Source organism: Leucopleurus acutus, assembly GCF_964270905.1.
Source record: "Leucopleurus acutus genome assembly, chromosome: 1".
Taxonomy (NCBI): domain Eukaryota; kingdom Metazoa; phylum Chordata; class Mammalia; order Artiodactyla; family Delphinidae; genus Leucopleurus; species Leucopleurus acutus.
Window position 1 is genome coordinate 142,815,532 of NC_139142.1, and position 22,077 is coordinate 142,837,608.

Genomic DNA, 22,077 nt, shown 5'->3' on the forward strand with positions numbered 1-22,077 from the left:
CATCCTCTAGAGGGAGCAAGTCTCCCTGTTGCCCTGGCATTAGCCATAGGACATGCGTTGGTGAGTGGCATGTGAGCAGATGTGACATCCACCCCATTTGAGAAGAAGCTTTAACAGTTATTGCATGGTTTGGCTCTGGCTCTTTTACTCCTGCTCTCCACCATGAGAAAGACGTGTCCCCAGAGCCTGGCACACAGTATGAGCCAGCACTTATTAGACACTTATGTGTACCGGGCACTGTCTCAATTGTTACCTATGTCTACACGTGTTAATTTGTTTAATCCTCACAGGAACTCTAAGACATAGGTATTATTATCATCCTTATTTTACATATGTGGAAAACTAAGATTCAGTATGGGTGAATACCTTGCTCAAACGTACACAATTGGGAAGGGGCAGGCAGTCTGCCTTCCAGGTCTATATTCTTTTTTTTGTTTTTTAGATTATTTATTTATTGGCTGTGTTGGGTCTTTGATGCTGCACGCGGGCTTTCTCTAGTTGTGGCGAGTGGGGGCTACTCTTCGTTGTGGTGCGAGGGCTTCTCATCGCGGTGGCTTCTCTTGTTGCAGAGCACAGGCTCTAGACACGCAGACTTCAGTAGTTGTGGCACATGGGCTTCAGTAGTTGTGGCTCATGGGCTCTAGAGCGCAGGCTCAGTAGTTGTGGTGCACGGGCTTAGCTGCTCCGCGGCATGTGGGATCTTCCCGGATCAGGGCTTGAACCCGTGTCCCCTGCATTGGCAGGCAGATTCTTAACCACTGCGCCACCAGGGAAGCCCCTCTAGGTCCATACTTTTAATGACTGCACTATGCTGTTTCTCATAGTTAATCAACAAATGCTTGTTGAGTAAAAGTTTGTTCAAATGACTGTAACTCCTGAAGCATTGTTTCCTTCTCTTTACCCAGATTCTGAACGTACAATTCCCTGGGACAAAGATGGGCTTCTGACTTTGGACCTGGGCACTTTTCCTGCCTCAGTTGTTAGCTAAATAGGAGGCCCTTCTACTTCTCTTGATTCGGGAAAAGTCATCTGTGGATATCAGATGGGAATCCAAATATTTCTCCTGTAGGACCCACATGGACCACAAGATATCTCCTGTAAATTCCTTGTGGATCCCAGACAGCTCCACTGTAGATTTCAACATGGACCTCAGACCCCTCTCCTGGAGGCTGATATGGACAATATATCTTTCCTGAGGCCCTGATGGACTCCCAACATCTCTCCTGCAGGAGCCATGTTTGATAACCTCCTCAGGGTCATGTTCATTTCATTGGGTCCTCTCACAACTCTGTAAGTCAGCTAAAGCTTGTCTTATAGCAGGATAGAGGGCAGTTATTATGAAAGTGAACCAGGGACAGGATCAAAAGCAGAACCTCTTTGTCCTTCCCTGTAGCCCATGACTCTTCTGTTCTGATTGGCATAGATTATGCTTCCTGCACAACACTCCATAGCCCCTGAGGCTCCCTCCCTTTCCTTGCCTCTCCTGCACTAATTCTTGTCTGCCTTTCTTCACTCTGGCCCCCTTTCTATCCCAGCTGTGGGAGTGAGGCCCCACTCCCAGCAGGCTGAGACCAGACAATGGGCCCTTATTCTGGGCAAAGAATCCCCTCAGTGTCTCCCACCCACTGAGACCCCCTTCCAGGCCCAGGATGGTGTAGGCGGAGGGCACTGTGGAGGGCAGGAGCCATTGGCTGGCAGGACAGAGGGTGGCCCTGGTTGTAGATATCCCACAGGAAGTTTACAATGTAAACATCACTCACAATAAAAGCCAGTCTGTCTTTCACTCTCAGCCCCATCTCTCCAAGTGGGTCTCTCTCAACCCTCATTGGTTCTGGGTTTTTTAACATTTAGCCTGATTTCTACTCACTTTCAGTGTTCATCTCTGCATAACACAGTTTCTTTCTTTCTCTCTCCCTTCCTCTCTCTCTCTCTTCCTTTTTCTGTTTTTCTTTCTAGGCCTCTCCCTTTCTATCCCTCTGGGTAGTTTTTCAGTCCCTATTTCTTATCTCTTTCTCACTTCCTCATGCTCTCTCCCCTCTATCTTTCTTTGTCTTTTTTTTCCCCTCTCCAAATCTTGATCTCTCCATGTCTCTGTCTCTTCGTGTTTCTATGTCTCTATGCTCATGGCTCTCCTCTCTTGTCTTTCTATGTCTATCTTTTTTGGATTTGTGTGTCCTTGTCTATGTCTCGTTTTTGTCTCTTTATGTTTCATCTCTGATCTTCCATCCTCCATCCCCTCTCTGTCACTTTGGGTCTGTGGATCTGAAGGGCTTTCACCAGTCATCACACTCCTGCTCACAAAGCTCCTTCTCATTCTTACTTTCTGGTACGTCCCAGTGGCTCCTGGGACTGGCATGGGAGGTTATTTTCCCCAGTTTACAGATTTGGAAGCTGAGGCTCTGATTGTTGGTACCAGACTCCCATTTCTGGGTCTCTTCCTCGACGTTCTCGCTTTGCTCTTGTCCCCGTGCCTGCCGACCACCTGATCTGGCCCTGTCCCTGGAACTCAGCACCTCGGACAGCTCCTGTAAGGTGAGGGGATGGCCAGGCCTTCCTTCTCGCGAGTTCAGAAGGAGCGGCCCTAGAGGAAGCTCGGGAATCTCGCGAGAGTGGCTGCTGCAGGCTGGCCGGCGCGGGCGCGCGAGGAACTGGCCCCGAGGCGCGCGCACGCTCGCGCACCCAGTCCCCAGACCCGGAGCCGCTCGCGGCCGGCTCCGCGCCGCATCGTTGGGTGCGTAGCAGCGCAGCGCGGCGGCCTTTTCGCAGCCGAGCGACAGCAGCGGGTGAGTCCCAGGCCTAAAGGGCCAGAAAAGGGCTTTGTAGGGAAGTTGGGCGCAGGGCGAGAGGGGGTCACCCCATCTCCAGCTTTGTACACCCTACGCTTCACCTTTGGATGCCGGGGGCAGGTCGAGCTGGAGAGGCGCAGAGTCGAGGTGACCTTCCCTGTTGGGGCGGGGGAAGAGAATCTCGGGTGCCCCAGACCCCCCCCAACCCCCGCCATCCCCATTCCCGGCTCCCATAGAAGGATCCCAGTCTTGGATGACGTCAGACCCCTGGATTCTGGAGCCTGGGCCTTGGGCCCTCCATACCCCCTCAGCCCCACCTGGCGTTCCCTGGAAACAGGCCTCCTCCTCCTCCTGGGGACGGCGCACGCGGCCTGGGATGGGGGCGTCTGGAGGCGGGGTGACTGTGGCCTCCTTTGGGTCCTTCCTCACAAGAGGCGCCTGCAGGTGGGTGCAGGTTGTACTCCCCACCTCCCAGACTCCGCCTAAGCGAGGCGGCAGACCTTTGGACAGCTCGTCTGAACCGCCTCAGTGTTTCATGGGATGGGTGCATTGGCTTAAGCCTGTGGGCCGCCAGGGCTTTGGGGTGGTGTGTTGGGGGCGCCAGAAGAAGCTCATTCCAACGCTGACAGGAGTCAGTCACGAGGATTGGGGTGGGATGTTTGGGAACCCGTCTCTGCCCCTGCCTCTGGGAGCTCGTGATCCAAAGGTTGGAAAAACCAAGTATAGTCTGGACTGAGAATACACTATCTCAGGCAGTTCAAACCGGCAATGCCCCAGCTCCAGGATAAGGAGTTGAGGGAGGGCTGGGCAGACTTTCCCGTGGACACTAGGAGCACAAGGAGAAAGGGAGGCAAGAGGCAGTGAATAGGAGGCTTCTTGGAGGCAGTGAGATTGGGATGAGAGGAGAGGTAACAGAGGGCATTTTCGGGGAATAGTCTGGGCAAAGGCATAGAGGTGGGAATTAAACATAGCTGTTGGGGAGCCTGGCCTGTGAGTCCAGCCATGTGACGGTGCGCATGGGGTGGAGAAGTCTGGAGAATTTTGCAGCCTGTGCCCTAACTGTTCTGCCTCCAAGGGGCAGGCCTCTGAGACAGGGAAATGGTTCTTGCAGGGGCATGACTGGCAGAGAGATTTTGTCTGGGGCTGCACAGATCTTGCTAGTTGAGATTTGATCTGGGTTTGATGAGCCTGAGTTGCTGAGAGAGGATTGACTGGTCATGGGCCACAGAAAGAGGGTCTTCTTAGGTCTAGCAAACCCATGGAGAGTTAGCAGTGTCCTGGGAGGGGAGCTCTGGTTAGGGGCCTTGGGCTCTGTTCCTGTTCCTTTAACCCTTTCTCTGGTGGGCTGGCTGGCCACCTCTTAACAAATTGATTCCTCTCTCTGGGTATCTCATTGCCAGCACCTTTCTCTAGGGATGAAATAATAGGACTAAGTACCGACCTCCCTTGAGGAAGCTGCTTGTTCTAGTTTAGAGCGTCCTTCTCAGTTCTTCTACCTCTTCCTTTTCCTTTTCTCCCCCCTCCCTCTGCCTTCCTTTCCCTGTCCCTGCCCCCTCCCCACAGCAGTTCCTCTACAGGCTGCACTTCCTTCCTTGCTGACAGCCCGGAGTCTCTGAAGGTCTCCTGGAGGAAGTGTGGTACGGCAGGGTTCACGGAAGCTGTGGGCTTAGCCTGACTTGGGGAGGGCATCAGTTGCTCCACTCCTACCCCGGGAGGGTGTCCAAGGCTTAAGGAAGAACATGATTGACCATTCTCTGTGCCCTGCCCTGTGCCGGGTCCCTCCTGGAAGCCCCATCCATGACGGAACAAGGAAGAGATTGGATGAGAATGAGTGAGCACTTGGTGCCCAATAACTGGTTCAGAATTTAAGCAGTGGGAGGCACAGCAGGGATGTCTGGAAGGGCTTCCCAGAAGAGGTGGGATGTGAGAAAAATAGAAGGACTCAGAGGCGCCGATGGGGCTCTGGTTTAGGGTCAATGGAAGCAGACGGGATGGCTTGATATGATCTGCATGAAGCTGGGTTGTGTGGGAAGCAGGTCAGCCTGTGGTAGAGAAGCAAAAGGTGGTGGGTTGGAGGTTTGTAGCTGATTGACACAAGGTTTTGATTGCCAAGCACAGGATCAGTAGGGGCTACTGAAGAGTCATCATAGGACGGTGATAGCAATGCTAGGAGTGTACTGTTCTCTGAGGAATATTCATAGTTTGGGGACATCAGGGCTGGAGATATGGGATTGGGTGTGGGATAAGGAGACCAGAGGTAGAGCAAGAGGGGAAAACTTCCATCTTAGCAGATAGGCTCTGGGCAGACAGCAAGAAAATGACCATTTCTATGCCAAGGATGGGAGCTCATCCCATCCTTGGCATAGAAGGATGGGGAGGAGGGAGGGCTGGTGAGTAGGGAGTCCTGGAACTAAGCCCAGGTCCCTATCTGAGGCCAGACTTGACTCCCTTCTCTCTGCCATGGACCTTACTCTCTTTACTGTGGAACCTTCTGTCCTCCCAACTTCACAGTTAGAAATGGAATAAATTATAGTCTGTTTTTTTTGAACAAAATTCAGTTAATATTTGCTGTCTTATTGGTAACTAAGGAGGTGCTTCCTTAGGCCTACATCTCTGGGGGGATATGTAACACCCCCAATGCCTCCCAGCATTATGAAAGACTCTCAGTTGAGGACTAAATTGCTACTTCTCCCATTTTTCAGTGTAAGAACTTTGGTTTGCAGAGGCCAGTCATTGCTGCTCCCCTCTCCCCCAACACAAGTATAAAGAGCAGAGAGCCTGGAACCTTCCATTTTTGTGACCTCAGCCTCCTGTAGCCCTCCCAAGCCTAAATTCTCTCTGGGCTAACCATGTACAAACAAGGCAGCCTTGCTCTGTGCTCTGGCCCTGAGTGCTGGCTTTCCCACCATCCATACTTTGCTACACTGACTTCTCTGTAACCATGGGCACACCTTTGGGAGACAGCCTGGGACCAGACGGGGGTCAGATTGGAGCCAGGGTTAGAGCCTCCTTCCTTGAGGCTCTTACAATCTAGTTATTGCCCACTCTCCCCCTGCCTCTCTTCTTTGTTTCCCTGGAGGACATTAGTGCTGGACCACAGTCTCCCTTTCCACATCCCATTGTCACATGGAGGGCAGTGCCTCCTTTGGCCACCCTTTCTACTAGCTACACCTGAGTCTGGTCATCATTGGCATGTGGCCATCTCCAAAATCTTAAACTCCAGTATCATTCTCTGACCACAGTCCAAATTCTGCTTTACCTACTTTGGGACCTCAAGGAGACCTCAAGTTCTCTGACACCTCCATTTTCTCTATCTCATGAGCATGACACCTTCTGTGTCCTTCCTGGACTCCATGGTCCAGGATTTTAACCATCCTCTGGCTCATACCTTCAATGACCATGCCACTTTGCCTGTGTGTCCCACCCCAGCAGCAGATCCCCCAATTCTGGATTCTACACTCAGAATGTAGAAAGCTTCTGGTGGCCATCACATACCAGGGCAGTCTGGTTCTGCTTCCGTGGAGGGTCTCCAGCCTCAGCTGTCCCTCCATCACTTCTAGAAACCCCTTTCCTCTTCCCATCAACTCTCCATTCTATTCTATGGGAAGAGTATTCCAAACTTGGACTATTATCCCAAAGCCCTTTACTCATGGAGAGGGTTAGTTTTGGGGGGGGTTGTATGTAGGAGTTGGAACCACACTTATGTTTCTCCACTTCTTGAATCCCAGTAGAAGGAGGGCTCCTCATCTAACATACCTGCTCTGTGCTATGGGTGCTGGCCCTACGTATCTCCTTAGATACCAGTGTCTTGTCAGCTCTTTCCCCCTCTACTGTATCTTCAGCCTCTCCACCGTTTTCCTTAATAATACCTTCCTCCCGGCTTATATATATGCTCAAGTCTCCTATCTGGAAAATCCTTTCTAACTGTATGTCTTCCTCTAGCTGCTGCTGTTTTAAACCTATGGCTTTGTCTCGCTAGAAAAGTGATATATGACTGTTGCAGAAATTTTAGAAAATAAAGATAAAAGAAAGACAACAAATAACTTGTAATGTCACTATCAAGAGATCGCTACTATTAATCCTTTATGGTGTTTCTTTGTTGACACTAATATCCTGTATGTTATATTAAAGTCTCAGCTGAGTTTTTTGATTAAAAAAAATTTTTTTTAGGTCTTTATTTAATTCGTTACAATATTGCTTCTGTTTTTTTTAAGTTTTGGTTTTTTGGCTGTGAGGCATGTGGGATCTTAGCTCCCCGACCAGGGATCAGACCCACATCCCCTGCATTGGAAGGTGCAGTCTTAACCACTGGACCGCCAGGGGTGTCCCTCAGCTGAGTTTTTTGAAAGATTAGTCGGCCTTTTCTTCCTCTCCTCATGTTCCCTCATTTCTGGGCAGCTGGCCTCTACCCCACCACTTCCTGAAGCTGTGACCTCCTAATTGCCAAATCAGCCCATGTCACACCGGACCACTCTGTGGCCACGGACGTTGTTGACCTGGTTGACCAGTCATTAAAAAGGTTGAGATAACCTGTATTCATTGACATTAAACATTTTCATGATATTGTGTGGAAAAAAACAGGTTATAAAAGAGCGTGTATAAAATGATCTCACTTTTGTCATATATGCTTATGTATACATAAAAACCAAAAGCCTAAAGGTCAGACTGTTAAAGGGGTGACCACTGAGAAGGTGGATTTTGGAAGAACTTGTATTTTCTACTTTATGCACTTTGATTTTTTTTTTAACTTGCAGATATTTTTATACATGTTACTAAAAGCAACATAATTTCATTTTATTGAAAAAGAAACTTTGAGGTTATATTTTTTAAAAGGAGAAGAGGAAGAATAGAAATCTTCAGTGGCTCGCAAGTCTCAGGATAAAGCTCAAATCCTGCTCATGGCCTTCAAGGCCAGGATGACTGGCCCCTCCCACCTTTCAACCCTATTGTTGCCTTTTCTTCCTTCCTTCCACTTTGGACTTTATCTGTGTGTGCTCTACTTTCTGTTCCTTGAATTCGCCATGCTGTTACTCTCCTGACCTTCCCTTTGCATGTGCTTTCCTGGTTCTTTCCTTTCCTGGCCAACTCTTATTCATCCTCCAGGATTCAGCTCTGATATCGCTTCCTCTATAAAGCCCTCCCTGGCTTTTCCAGGATGGACCAGGGAGGTGCTCCTCTGTGTTCCCACAGCTTTGTGTACTTGCTTTCCTGGAGCAAGGTTCTCAGGCTGTGGTGTAATCGCCCCTTGATTTAGCTGCATCCTCTACGCTTACCACCTCACTTTCAACTCAAACGTGTCTCCCCTATTACAGAGAAAATTGAAGCAGATATGTGGGACGTGCACTGTCCCTTCCAAGGCCTCAAACCTCCCCCATCTGCTTGCATCATGTTCTCCTTCCCACCTGTTAGGATTGAGGCTTGTCCCACCTCTTTGCACTGGACCTCATGCTTCTCCCGCTTTCAGGGGTTTGCTCCATTAATTAACCTCTGTCTCTATTGTAATTGCAACTCTTCCCTGGATCTTTCACATCTCTAGCTTATTAACATCCTAAACAAACAACCCTCAGACATAGTCCTCCCTGGACCCCATAGCCCACCCAGGTAGTACCCTGTCTCTGTTCTCTTCCAAGGCAGGCTTCTTCAACGTGCTGTCTACACCTGCTCTCAGCTTATGTGCTCAACTATGTAATTTGGCTGCTACTACCCACTCCCACCCCTCCCCCCAACTCCCAGCTGCCACGACCACCAAAGTAGTTCTTGTTGGGGTCACAGGTGACTTGCTGTTGCTGAGTGTACTGAACATTTTTCGGTCCAGCCCTTTCCATGCTGGACCTCTCAGTGGCATCTGTCATATTTGTCCACTCTCTACTCCTGGCTTTGGAGACTTCACACTCTCCTGGTTTTCCTCCTGCCTCATCAGCTGCTCCTACTCATTCTTTGCCAGCTCATCCTCTTCTGCCTGACTTTTCTTTTTTTTTTTTTTAAAAACAGGTAATACATTTACCTGATTCATAATTCAAAAAGATGTCCTAAATTTCATCAATTCTAAGATGAACATTTTGATATTTCCGAAAACATTTTAATGTCTGTGTCTTTAAAATTTTGGCATCTTATCATTATAAGTTGGTGGCATTTTTTTCTTTCTTTTGTTCAATAAGATAATGATCTGTCTTAAAATTGATGGTGTCTTGGATTTGATGGTATAAAGATACATAGTAAAAATTTCCTCCCACCTACTCCCCTACTCCACATGTATTCATTTCCTCTGGCCCCCAGGAACCACAATTATTTTTTTCTTGATGTCCTACTAGAGATTCTTTGTGTATATATTGCCAAATGCAACTGTGTATATCCCCCTCCTGACTTAAAAGTATTTATTTATTTATTTTTTAAATTTTATTTTATTTTTTTTTTAAATATTTATTTATTTATTTATTTATTTGGTAGCACCAGGTCTTAGCTGCGGCTCGCCAGCTCCTTAGTTGCAGCACATGGGCTCCTTAGTTACAGCAGGTGGGCTCCTTAGTTATAGCTCCAGGCTTCTTAGTTGTGGCATGCAAACTCTTAGTTGCAGCATGCATGTGGGATCTAGTTCCCCGACCAGGGATTGAACCCAGGCCCCCTGCATTGCAAGCGCCACCAGACTTGCAAGCGCCAAGTCTTATCCACTGCGCCACCAGGTCCCTTTATTTATTTTTATGAAGTATAATTGACATACATTACTTTCAAGTGTACAACATAATGATATTTATGCAACATAATATTTGTATATATTGTGAAATGATCACCACAATAAGGCTAGTTAACATCCACTGCCATACATAGTTACAGAATTTCTTTTCCTTGTAATGAGAACTTTTAAGATTTACTCTCTTAGCAACTTTCAAATATGCAGTACAGTGTTATTAACTGTAGTCACCATGCTGTACCTTACATCCCTGTGATTTATTTATTTAGAACTGGAAGTCTGTACCTTTTGACCCCCTTCACCCATTTCACTCACCCCTCAGCCCCCGCCTCTGGAAACCACCAATCTCTTCTCTGTGGATGAGCTTGGTTTTTTGTTTGTTTGCTTTTTAAAATTTTATTTTGTTTTAGATTCCACAAATAAGTGAGGTCATACAGTATTTGTCTTTCCTTGTCTGACTTATTTCACTTAGCATAATGCTCTCAAGGTCCATTCATGTTGTCACAAACGGCAAGATTTCATTCACCAACCTTTGGTATCTCATCCTTCTTATAACAGCCATTCTGACACGTGTGGGGTGATATCTCATTGTGGTTTTGATTTGCATTTCCCTGATGATTAGTGATGTTGCACATCTTTTCATGTATTGATACCCGTTGGCCATCTGTATGTCTATTTCCCCAACTTTCTATTTTGAAAAATTTCAAAGCTACAAAAAGTTTAAAGAACAGTGCAATGAATGCCTGTACTAGGGTACTTCACCTAGATTCAGCAGCTGTTAACATTTTGTGACATTTGCTTTGTCTATCAATATCTCTGATTTTTTTTTTTTTTTGGCCGTGCCGCGTGGCTTGAGGGATCTTAGCTCCCCGACCAGGGATTGAACCTGGGCCCACAGCAGTGAAAGCGCCGAGTCCTAACCACTGGACCACCAGGGAATTCCCTATCTTATTTTTTTGCAGAACCATTTGAAAGTAAGTAGCAGACAAGACACTGTATTCCTAAATATGTCAGCATGTTATCTCCTAAGAACAAAGATATTCTCCTATGTAACCACAACACCTAAGAAATTTAACATTGAACAATGATATCTACTGTTCAGTCTATATTCAAATTTCTCTACTTGTCCTAAAAATGTCCTTTATAGCTGTGATTTAAAAATCCAGGACCAGTCATTGCAGTTGGTTGCATGTCTCTTTAGTCTCCTTTAATTTAGATGAGTCCCTTTACCAATTTTTATCTTTCACGACATTAACGTTTATCTTGGAGAATTTCCCACAGTCTGGATTTGTCAGATTCTTTTTCTTTTTCTTTTTTTTTTTTTTAACATCTTTATTGGGGTATAATTGCTTTACAATGGTGTGTTAGTTTCTGCTTTATAACAAAGTGAATCAGTCATACATAAACATATGTTCCCATATGTCTTCGCTGTTGCGTCTCCCTCCCTCCCTATACCACCCCTCCAGGCTGTCACAGAGCACCGAGCCAATATCCCTGTGCCATGCGGCTGCTTCCCACTAGCTATCTACCTTACTACGTTTGTTAGTGTGTATATGCCCATGACTCTCTCTCGCCCTGTCACAGCTCACCCTTCCCCCTCCCCATAACCTCAAGTCCGTTCTCTAGGAGGTCTGCGTCTTTATTCCTGCCATACCCCTAGGTTCTTCATGACATTTTTTTTTTCTTAAATTCCATATATATGTGTTAGCATACGGTATTTGTCTTTTTCTTTCTGACTTACTTCACTCTGTATGACAGACTCTAGGTCTATCCACCTCATTACAAATAGCTCAATTTCGTTTCTTTTTATGGCTGAGTAATATTCCATTGTATATATGTGCCACATCTTCTTCATCCATTCATCCGATGATGGGCACTTAGGTTGTTTCCATCTCCGAGCTATTGTAAATAGAGCTGCAAGATTCTTTTTCTTAATAATTATTTTCAGATTAAAGATTTTGGCAATAATACTGCATTGATGATCTTATGTCCTTCTGTGTGTATCACATCATGAGGCACATAATGTCCTTTTGTCCCATTATCAGAAATGCTAAGTTTGGTCACTTGGTCTGCCAGATCCTCTCATTATAGAAGTACCTTTTCTCTCTTGTGATGAATAAATAATCCGGGGGGGGTGACAGACTGTGTGACTCCCCTCTTCCCTAACCACCTTCCACCCAGTGGTTTAAGCAGCCATTGATAATCCTTCCCTGTATCAGTTCTGACATAGGGGTTGCAAAATAATGATTTAAAAAATTATGTCATTCCTTCTATATTAGAACTTTTCTTTCCTGCCTCCCTTTCTTTTGTGTATTATAGTTCACTTATGCATTCTTTTCAGTGTGTTATGATCCATTACTGACATTACTCATACTTTTTCTCCAGCTTTTTATTTTGAAAACTTTAAAGTTGAAAGAATACAAGGGACACTCATATAACTTCACTCAGATTCACCAATTGTTAGCATTTGCCACATTTGCTTTGATTCTGTCTATATCTATCCATTCATTATTTCTTATTTTTCTGAACTATTTGAAGCAAGTTTCAGATATCACGATACTTTATCCCTAAGCACTTGAGCACATATTTCCTAAGAAAAAGGACATTTTCCTACATAACCTCAATTCCATTATCACACCCAAGAAATGTAACATAGACATAATAATATTATCTAGAGTCTATATTCAAGTTTCCTCTGATATCCCAGTGTTTCCCTCTTGAACCAGGATTCAATCAAGGTTGACACATCAATTTTTGTTGCCATGTAGCTTTTTTTTTTTTAAATATTTTATTTATTTATTTGGCTGCACCAGGTCTTAGTTGCGGCACACAGAATCTTTAGTTGCAGTGCTTGGGCTCTTTAGTTGTGACATGTGAACTCTTAGCTGCGGCATGCATGTGGGATCTAGTTCCCTGACCAGGGATCGAACGTGGGTCCCCTGCACTGGGAGTGCAGAGTCTTATCCACTAGACCAGGGGTCCCCAACCCCCCTCCCCCATCAGTCTGCAAGCCAAGGCCTGTTAGGACCCGGGCCGCACAGTGAGAGAACGAAGATTCATCTGCCACTCCCCATCGCTTGCATTACCGCCTGAACCACCCCCACCCCCCCACCCCTGCACCGTGCATGGAAAAATTGTCTTCCGCGAAACTGGTCCCTGGTGCCAGAAAGGTCAGGGACCGCTGCACTAGACCACCAGGGAATTCCCCAACAATCTTTCATCCAGTGAAAGATTTAGCAGCCACTGAGGATCCTTGTCTGAATCAGCTATTACATTCATGATTGCAAAATTAGGAGATTTTCTAATTCTGTCACTCCTACACTTAGTGCTAGCATTCTTCTGAAAAGAATAGCTTGCTTTCTTCCTTCCTCCCTCTTCTTTTTAAAAATAAGAGTGTCACTTTGGACTCATGGATTATTTTTTAATAATGTTATATTACTGTCATTATTTTTGATGCTCTTAATTCTCCCAAATTTGGCTGTTGGTAGCTCCTTCAAGCTGGTGTCCTCTTGACACCAATTAGTTGAATTCCTTCTTGCTTCTGGCACCACAAGATGTTTTAGGCTAACGTTGTATTTCCTTGTCCTGGCTTGGGACCAGCCACATATTTTTAAAGTCATGAGTTCATATTGATGCCTCCAATTCAAATCCAACATCACAGGACTCTGTCTTACCTTCCTATATTCCATATTCTGTCTCCATACCTAACACTGAGAACCCAGGTTCCAACAACATGAACACATTCTCTCATATGCTGTCTGCTACAGTTCACATGACAGAGTTTCAGAATCATCACACTAGTACCAACAGTAACAGTAAACCCGCTAAGATTTCAGATTTCTTTCCAGTTGTTTTTGCTCTTGAGATATATCCCTCTAAGAGAACACAGAGTACTGAGATGAAGTCACTTGGCCAATTCTTTTTCCCGTGTGATTGTGTTATCAATTCACAGTATAGATAGCTTCATTTGGTTTTGTTTATTTCAATTTTAATGGTTCTCTCCAATTTCTTTTTTGTTTGTTTCTGTTTTTGGCAGCATTTCAAGGCTTGTGGGTTCTTAGTTCACGGACCAAGGATCAAATCCAGCCCTGTGAGTGAAAGTGCCAAGTCCTAACCACTGGACCACCAGGGAATTCCCTGCTTTTTTTACTTAACAGTATATCCTGGAAATCATTCCATAGCAGTTCATAGAGATCATCTTCATTCTTTTTTACAGCTATATATTACTCCATTGACTGATGTACCATAGTCTATTCAAACAGTTGCATTTAGGTTGTTTCTAACATTTTGCTATTGTAAACTAGTGTCATGTTGAATAACATGTATTTGTTGTTTCTTACTTGTGGGTAAATAACTAGAAGTAGGATTCTGGGGATAAAAGCAAAATATATTTTTATTCTCCTCTCCCCTCCTTTTTTTCAATATGAAAGGTAGCATAAACTATTCTATGTCTTGCATTTTTTTCAACTACTTGTAATTGTGGAGTTCTTTCCATATCAGTATTTTTTTTTTAATTTTTTGACAGATTTTATTTATTTATTTATCTATTTATTTATTTTTGGCTGCATTGGGTCTTCGTTGCTGCTCTGTGAGGTGGGAGCTGCCTCTGGTTCATTCCACCATGGAAATGTGAGATGAGTCCTGCTCCAGGGAGTTTCCAGCCTGGCTGGGACTAAGAGAAGGACTAGGTTGGGTGAGCCATGATGTTCAACCTTCTCTGGCTCTTTTTCCTTCCAGTTCAGGACAAAGAGGAGTGGACAGGCCGCTGGGCCGGCTGGTGCCATCATGTCAGGTAAGGAGAGGGTGGGCCACTTGGGTAGGATGTAACGGTGAACTTAGGGTAGGGGTCCCTTTACGCCCCCTAGTTTTTGAAGGTCAGGTTCTTTCTGTCCTCTTGCCCCTGGATTGCCCCTGGTTCCCCACTGAGGCCTATTTATCCAAGACCCTCACTGTCTAGCCCTCTGTCAGACCTCTGACCCTGGGGACCAGGGGTAGCACATCCTGATGCTCTGGTCCTACTGTCTGTCTGACTGATAAGTGGCATGGGTGTCTCAGTCTCCATCCTCTCTGTCACCATTACTCTCTAATACTCTGAGACCTTTTCATTCTGATTTCTGAGTTGTCTGGTTTCCAAAGGCTCAGAGCTGGAGGGACCTGTAGGGACTATCGAGTTTGACCCCCACCCCACTGGATAAACTGAGGTCTGGAGAGGGGTAGTGACTCACCCAAGAGCATAAGTGTTGGAGTGGAGGCTAGATAGAACCCACGTACGCAGACTCACCATGCTGCTTCCTCTACCCGGAACTGGTGCTGCACCCCTGATGGACAGTGTTTATTGTTTTTATTCTTCTGAGAGACAGTGACACTGCCTCAGGGCTACTTTGGGAGACCTGAGGCAGTGGGGATAGCTGGGTGGGGATAGCAAAGTGGTCTGTGCCCACAGGGGCCAAGAGGGCAGCCCAGGCCAGGGAAAGAGTGATCATATTGGATCATCAGGGAGGGGAACATTCAGGGTGATACCATATGATGTGCCTCGCCCACAGAGAAAGTGAACAACTTCCCACCATTGCCCAAATTCATCCCGCTCAAGCCATGTTTCTACCAAGACTTTGAGGCGGATATCCCTCCTCAGCATCTCAGCATGACCAAGCGCCTCTACTACCTCTGGATGCGTGAGTGCTGTGGGATGGGGGTGGGCCATAGCTGGGGAATGGGGGAGGGGGAAGGCTGGCAGGTGCTGGGCATTGGGACAGGGTCCCCACAGGCTCGGTGTCCTTCAGCCTCACTTGCAGCATCTGTGTGGGCCAGTAAGCCTTTCCCTGCCTGACTCCTGCAGGCTCCTCTCCTGGGCCGACTCCCCAGCTGGGCCTCAGTTTCCCTCAACCTCCCATCTAGGCCTGTCCCCATCTCCCAATCACAGAGCAGCCGGGTGGGGGGTCTCTGTCTGCGGTGTAATTCCTCATTTCTTCCTCTCCTTCTCCTTTTCACTGGAGTAGTTTTCCAGGGAACCTCAGGATTCTGGATTTGGAGAGGAATCCTCCCCTCAAAGCCACATTTTTCTTGCTTTCTCTGGAAAATTGCTCAAAAAGAACATTCAGCTGGGATTTAGGACATATGGGAGGAGGCTGGGCTGGTCACTCCACTTCCCAAGTGGCAGGTTCCTCATTTATAGGAAAGAGGGTATTGTCTCAGTGATCGCTGTGGTTCCACGTAGCTCTGCGTTGAGTCTAGAGTTTTAATGTTCTAAGATTTTGAGGTTGAGAGTTTAAAAGCCCCAATTTCTCATGGTCTGTGGCAGTAGAATAATTACGGCCGGGGCACTAGATCAAGTGAGCTGGAGAGAGGTGGGACTGGGAAGAGAGATGTAAACCAATATAAAAGCAGTTTAATGTCTGTTCTATGTAAAGAGCAAATAAAATCAGTGAGAACACCAAGGTTCCAGGAAATCTGTGGGCAATAAACAGGGATGGAGGAAATACAGCTGAAACTCACAGAAAGAAATGCTTACCCTCATGGTGAGGGGCCCTGAGAAGGGTGTACCTTCACAGGTGACAGCGTTGTCAGGCCAGACTTGGGGAGCACTGGCCCTGGGCTCTGGGAACTCTGCCCCTGAGAAGATCTCATCCAGGAGCTGGATTTAAGGGCTATAAATATCTTCCTAAGTCCTCACTAGGTGCCCGCCGGATGCTGTGTTCCCAAGGAAGTGTATATAACCCTTGAGATGCTTCAGGGTTCTATTCAGAAGTCAGGACCATAGATACCTGGCTGTTTGAGGCCAAGATTAAGCCTGCCTTCCTTTATTTATTCAGTGAGTCTTTGTGGGGCCTTAAATGGACTCAGTCTAATGTTCGAGGAAAGGAGCACCCTTATGTCAGATGACCTGGGTGTGTGTGAGTGACAGCATCAGATGAGGAGACTTGAGGTCCCTGCTGGCTGTGACTCAAGGATACAGTGATTCCAAGGTTTAGCTAGATTATGTGGGCACAGAGGAGGGGGAGCCTGGGTGTCACTCTCGGGGAGCTTCTAGTTTGGTTGGTGGGCTGGGATTTGTACTTGGGGAAGCATGAGAGCGCCCAAGTCTTCAGGAGGTCAGAGGGATGGGAGATGAATAAGGCTGCAGTAGTGAAAGAAGGCTTCTTGGAGGAGGTGGCATAATAATTGTCTAAGAAATGGATTAAAGAAAGACAGATCCCAGCCACTGCTGCCTGCCCCATTTAAGTGTGGAGCGGATGGTACGATGGCTTAAAGAGATGTTACCTTTTACTTTCCCCTTTTCATGCCCTACCTTGCAAGAGAAGATGGAAGATGGGTTTCCTGTGCCTTGGGCTTGGTGATTGCTGTGGGTCTGGGATGGCCAGGGGCTGAGGCCATTCTTATAAGGAGAAATTCTTATCAGGAGAAGAGCATTTCTCCCAGGCTGAGGCTTTGGGGCCCTTCAGCAGGGCTTGCTGGGCTGAGGCTCTGAGTTCCTGATCTGGAGACGCTTTGTTCTCTGGATTTCTCAGATCCCCAGGAACGGGTGTGGGAGAGGGTTGGTCTGAGCTCCCAGTTTTCTTTCTCACAGTCTGTACTCCCTGTGTGTGTGTATGTATACGTGTGTCTTGTGTATCTGTGTGTGTGTATTCACTGATGTGACTTGTGGGTGTGAATCTGTACAAATGCGGTTTGCATGTGTGTTTGTATGTGTCTTCATCTTCCTGTGCTTGTGCCGTTTGCCTGTGTTTGACTGTGGGTCTGTGTTGAGTTGTGGGGGATGTGTGTGTGTCTGGGTGCTCATATATTTCTGCATGGGCCTTGGTGTCTGCGTGTGTGTCTGGTGTCTGTCTCTGTGTGTGCATGTGCTCCTGGGTCTGCAGTGAATAGCGTAACGCTGGCCGTGAACCTGGTGGGCTGTCTCGCGTGGCTGATCGGAGGCGGGGGAGCTACCAACTTTGGCCTCGCCTTTCTCTGGCTCATCCTCTTCACACCCTGCTCCTACGTCTGCTGGTTTCGGCCCATTTACAAGGCCTTCAAGTAAGTGATGGGTGCTGAACTCCAGCTCCTAACCCTGTCTCTTTGCCCATCTCCACTGTCTCTTCTCTACATATTTTTAATTTTAATTTTTTTTTTTTTTGCCATCCTGCAAACTCACTTTCCCTTTGTTTACCCTCAGCTCAGACTGCCAGGTAGGATTTAGGCTTCCTGGGAGCTCTAGGCTGGGGTGAGAGGGCTGGAAGTTAGAACCTTTCTCTTAGTTCCTTCCTTCCTCACTCTACCTCTGGGTGGGGGCAACATAGAAACCGGGCGTGTTCTTGTTTTCCCTCCCCCAGGCAGCTAGCTGCATGATAAGTTTTGCCAATGGGGCCACCTGTCTTGACGGAGCTGTCCATCCTTGTACCCGTGGGGCTAGCTGATTTGGCGCCAAGTGGACCATCTATCCACGTGCCAATGGAACAAGCCATCCATGTGCCACTGACACTATGTGCTAATGAGGGCATCCAACTCTGTGCCAAAGGGATTACCCACCCATGTATCAGTAGGGCTAGCTGTCTTAGTGCCAATGGGTGTCTGCCTTGTGTCAAGTGGGATTTTCAATCTTTGTGCCAATGGAGTGTCCCTCTCAGTGCCAGTGTGATCTCAAATATCTTTGCCTATTGGGCCCATCCATGTATGTGCCAATTAGGCTATAATCTCGGTGCCAGTAATGTGTCTGTTCTTGTGCCAATGACACTTTCCTTATGGGACCATCCATCCATGTACCTGGATGTCTTGGTGCCAGTAGGGCTGTCCAACCCTTTGACAATAGGTTTGTTTATTTCTGCCACAGTGGACCCATCTATTTCTGTGCCAATGGGGCCAACCATCCATGTACCAGTGAGTGGTGCATTCATAAGGAGATCTCTCCCTATGTAATGCTGTACGCACAGGCCTAACACATGGAAACTTGCAAAGATCCATGGGTAAACGCTGTCCTATTTTGGCCTCTTAACTAAGGCCTTTAAATGTCTTCTGTCTATTGTGTACCCACTTAAACTTGGAAGGACTTAGAAGTCTTGAAGGCAGGGAAGCCCTGGCCCTCTACCCAGGTGACGGAAGCCATCTCCTCTGTTGCAGGACTGACAGCTCCTTCAGCTTCATGGCATTCTTCTTCACCTTCATGGCCCAGCTGGTCATCAGCATCATCCAGGCTGTGGGCATCCCAGGCTGGGGTGTCTGGTAAGAGACTGGGGTGTCTGGGACTGACCCAGGGCTAGCAGGGTGGCACCTGGGGTGTGTCCTTTGCTTACTTCTGTGGGCTAAGCTGCCTAGCCTGTGGGAACACCATGAGTTATTGGAAGTGTGAAAGGATTCAGGATAGTTTATAGTAGACAGAGCCATAGCATCAGAGGGGAATGAGAACCTTGCAGTGGTTTTTAGGAGTGCTGAGGGGTATCAAGCGTCATGAGATTAAACTGAGGGAAGGAAGCCTTATGTCTGAGGAGCTTGTTTCCTGAGCCAAGGGTTCTTTCTGAACCACTGACACAGGCCCTTTGCATCCAATGATATCGTCTCTCCCTGTGACAATGAGATGGTCCCTTACTCTAGTGGGGTGGCTCCTGGGTACCCCTCACCATGCAAGGCAGCCCCACAGCTGGCCTATTTCCGCAGCGGCTGGATCGCTACCATTTCCTTCTTCGGAACGAACGTTGGCTCAGCGGTGGTGATGCTCATTCCCACTGTCATGTTCACGGTCATGGCTGTCTTTTCCTTCATTGCCCTCAGCATGGTATGTGGTCACCTCAAGGGTTGGAGGGTGGTGTTGGGAAGGGACTGTGATCTGTAACAACCCTTCTCCCAAATTACAAGAGGACCCAGGGGTCTTCCAAGGGACTCACTCTTGGAATGGCTTGGTGGACTTTGCTCCCAGTGCACAGGGCATGGGTGGGAGGACTGGCTTTTACGGTGACTTTTCTCTGGCTCCCATGTCTTTTCTGGATAGGTTGCCTCCTCCCTTTGATTAACCCTTCCTTGTGCTCCTCATTCTACAGGTTCATAAATTCTATCGGGGCAGCGGGGGGAGTTTCAGCAAAGCTCAGGAGGAGTGGACCACGGGGGCATGGAAGAACCCGCACGTGCAGCAGGCGGCCCAGAATGCAGCCATGGGGGCAGCGCAGGGTGCCATGAATCAGCCGCAGACTCAGTATTCTGCCACCCCCAACTACACATACTCCAATGAGATGTGAACGAGCCAAGCCTCCCAGAAGCTGGCTGGGGGCCGGTGGAACAGGGGCTCAAGCCACACGTTGTGGTGACCAAGCAGGGTTCCCCCTTCCGTTTTTCTCCTCCTCCACTTTGTACAAAGAATCAGAGTTATATATATATATATATACATATATATGTATATCCTCTCCCCCACACCCTTGGATTCACGTGGAGCTGTCCCGTGCGGTGATAGCTGTGTCTGTGTCCCCTTGTGAATAGTGTGCAGTGAAGGTCTCTGTTGTTGTGGTGCTAGATGTATGTTTAGAACTAAACCAGCCCCCCACCCTCCACCAGGCTGCCCCCTCTGACCTTGGCCCAGGGACCCTTCATGGGGCAGAGGGAGGCATAGCAGAAGAGCCTGGCCCCCTCCCAAGGGTTATGAGCTGAAACTGTTTCCACTTTTGGTCTTACTGGGGAGCAGCAGTATTTAGAACTCATGGGGATGGTAGCGGGGAGAGTGGAGATCCACAGAGGATCTTCTTCTGCTCCTTCTGATCCAGGTCTCTCCCCGCCACCACCCCCAACCTCCTCCTCCCCTCCTCTCTTCCTGCTGTCAGATTCCTGTGGTCCCTTCTCCTGCCCAGGGTCTCTCTCTTCTCTCTGTGGCTTTTCTTTGTCTTCTCCAAGGTTGAGTGTCCCAGTTGTATCTGCTCCTGAGACTGAGCCCCTTCCCAGATCCAGGAAGCAGACAGGGGAGCTGAGCCTTAGCCCTGATGTGGGAGGGCCCACAGCCGGAGATGCGGAGCCCACCTGGGTACCTGAATCCAGGGGATGGAAATGCAAGGCAGGCTCCTCTCTTCCCTGCCTTGCCTTCCCCTCCTTCTCTTCCCAGAGCCCCGTTGAGCCCCGTCTGCCTGTGTCCCGGCTGTGGCCTGATTCTCCTACCCTACCCCTACTGTGTTCTAGGTGGCATCTGCCATCCATAAGGGCAGATTCCACTGCCTTCCCTGAAGAGCTAGGTAGTGTCCAGGCAATTTTCAGGTGTAAAGGTGCAGCTGGAGCAGAGGGTATGTAAATAACTACTGGTCCCTGGGTGTCGTTTGGTTTGCCCAAGCCCACTGGGCAGGTGCTAGGTGTCTCTGAATGACCACGTGATTCCTGGGAGCGATAGCTGTTCTGTTTGGGTCTGATAGAAGGGATAGGCTCAGAGGGCTGGTTCTGGAGGGAAGATCAGAGGAGAAGGCAGGCAGGGCCCGGTGAGAGGGGATCATGCATCCCCCCCACCCCAGCTCACTCTTGGTCATAGGGCAGTTCTGGGCACTTGAACTCAAGGCCCAGGAAGAAGCACAGGCCCAATCCTATGTGGAAGCACAATGGCTGGAATGTGATTTCAGTTTAGGTCGGGTGGGAGGGGCGATTCTCTGGCTCTTGTTTTGTTTCAAATCAAGATTACTTGCTTCCCTCTGCCTACTAGACTTGATTCTTGGCCCTTCCTCACCCTGTCAGCAACCCCTTTCCTTTCCAGGCCAGTGACTGCAGGCCCGTTGTGTGCCAGACATTGTGAGAATGTTGTTCGTAGAGGCCCTGGCTCTCTCGGAGGGGAGTGGGTTCTCACCCAAGGAGCAGCTGCCCATTTCTCACTCACTGCCCCCACCTCCCACCTGGGCTATTTAGCTTGAAGAACCAAACCCCGCCTGGCCACTCTGGGCGGCTCCAGCTTAGAACCCAACACCTGGATTTCCAGGTGCCGTCCTGAGCTTTGAGCGCCAGGTACTTCATTTTCCTATAAGGGGAGCTAGGGCCTCTGGGAAGTTATCTTCCTAATGGTCCCTTAGGCTTGGGCCAGAATGTGATTGGCTGTCTCCTCCACCACTTTCTCTGCAGAAAGCAGTTGTCACAGGCCCTAGTACCTGAAAAGAGACCCTAGGTCTAGGTTCTTCCTCCCGTTTCCTTTCTCCCCTCCCAGACCTCTGGCTCCCTTTCTCTTTGTCTCTCTGGTAACTCCAGGAGGCCTGCTGCCAGCCCAGCATCCTTGACCTGTTGGATGCCACCTCCAGTCGATTTCCTGTCCTACCTGCCCTTTCTCTTTCCTGGCTCAGACCTGTATGGCCATGCCCTGGCTCTGCCCTTAGGAAGACCTGCTACCTGTGTGTGGCCCAGCTTGTTCAGGCCCTGGGATGCTGCATCTCCAGGCAACTATGCACTTTCCTGGGGAGGGAGCCAGTATGAGAAGTGGGGGCTGGGCACAGATACATCTCTGCTAGATGGTCTGGCTTGAGGGTCGGGTGGAAGAAGGCCCAGGTCAGTCTGGAAATCCTCAGGTCTTTGGCCAGCCAGTCACCTGCTTTTGCATTCTGCTGGTGCCCCCTGCCCCTCCTTGTTTCTGGGAGACACAGACCATTCTCCAACTGGCAGTTGACCTGCCTGAGCCAATGTGTCTGT

General features: G+C 48.1%; 1 protein-coding gene across 1 annotated transcript; it reads left to right on the forward strand.

Moving 5' to 3' along the window:
• The first annotated feature begins 2,762 nt into the window (after nt 1-2,762).
• Nucleotides 2,763-19,746, forward strand: SCAMP5 (secretory carrier membrane protein 5). The gene is made up of 7 exons (XM_082855815.1): nt 2,763-2,783; nt 14,212-14,266; nt 15,018-15,146; nt 17,331-17,487; nt 18,568-18,669; nt 19,102-19,219; nt 19,482-19,746. Exons 2-7 carry the CDS (start codon nt 14,260-14,262, stop codon nt 19,674-19,676), a joined length of 708 nt encoding a protein of 235 aa, XP_082711941.1. The 5' UTR covers nt 2,763-2,783; nt 14,212-14,259; the 3' UTR covers nt 19,677-19,746.
• The last annotated feature ends 2,331 nt before the right edge of the window (nt 19,747-22,077 follow it).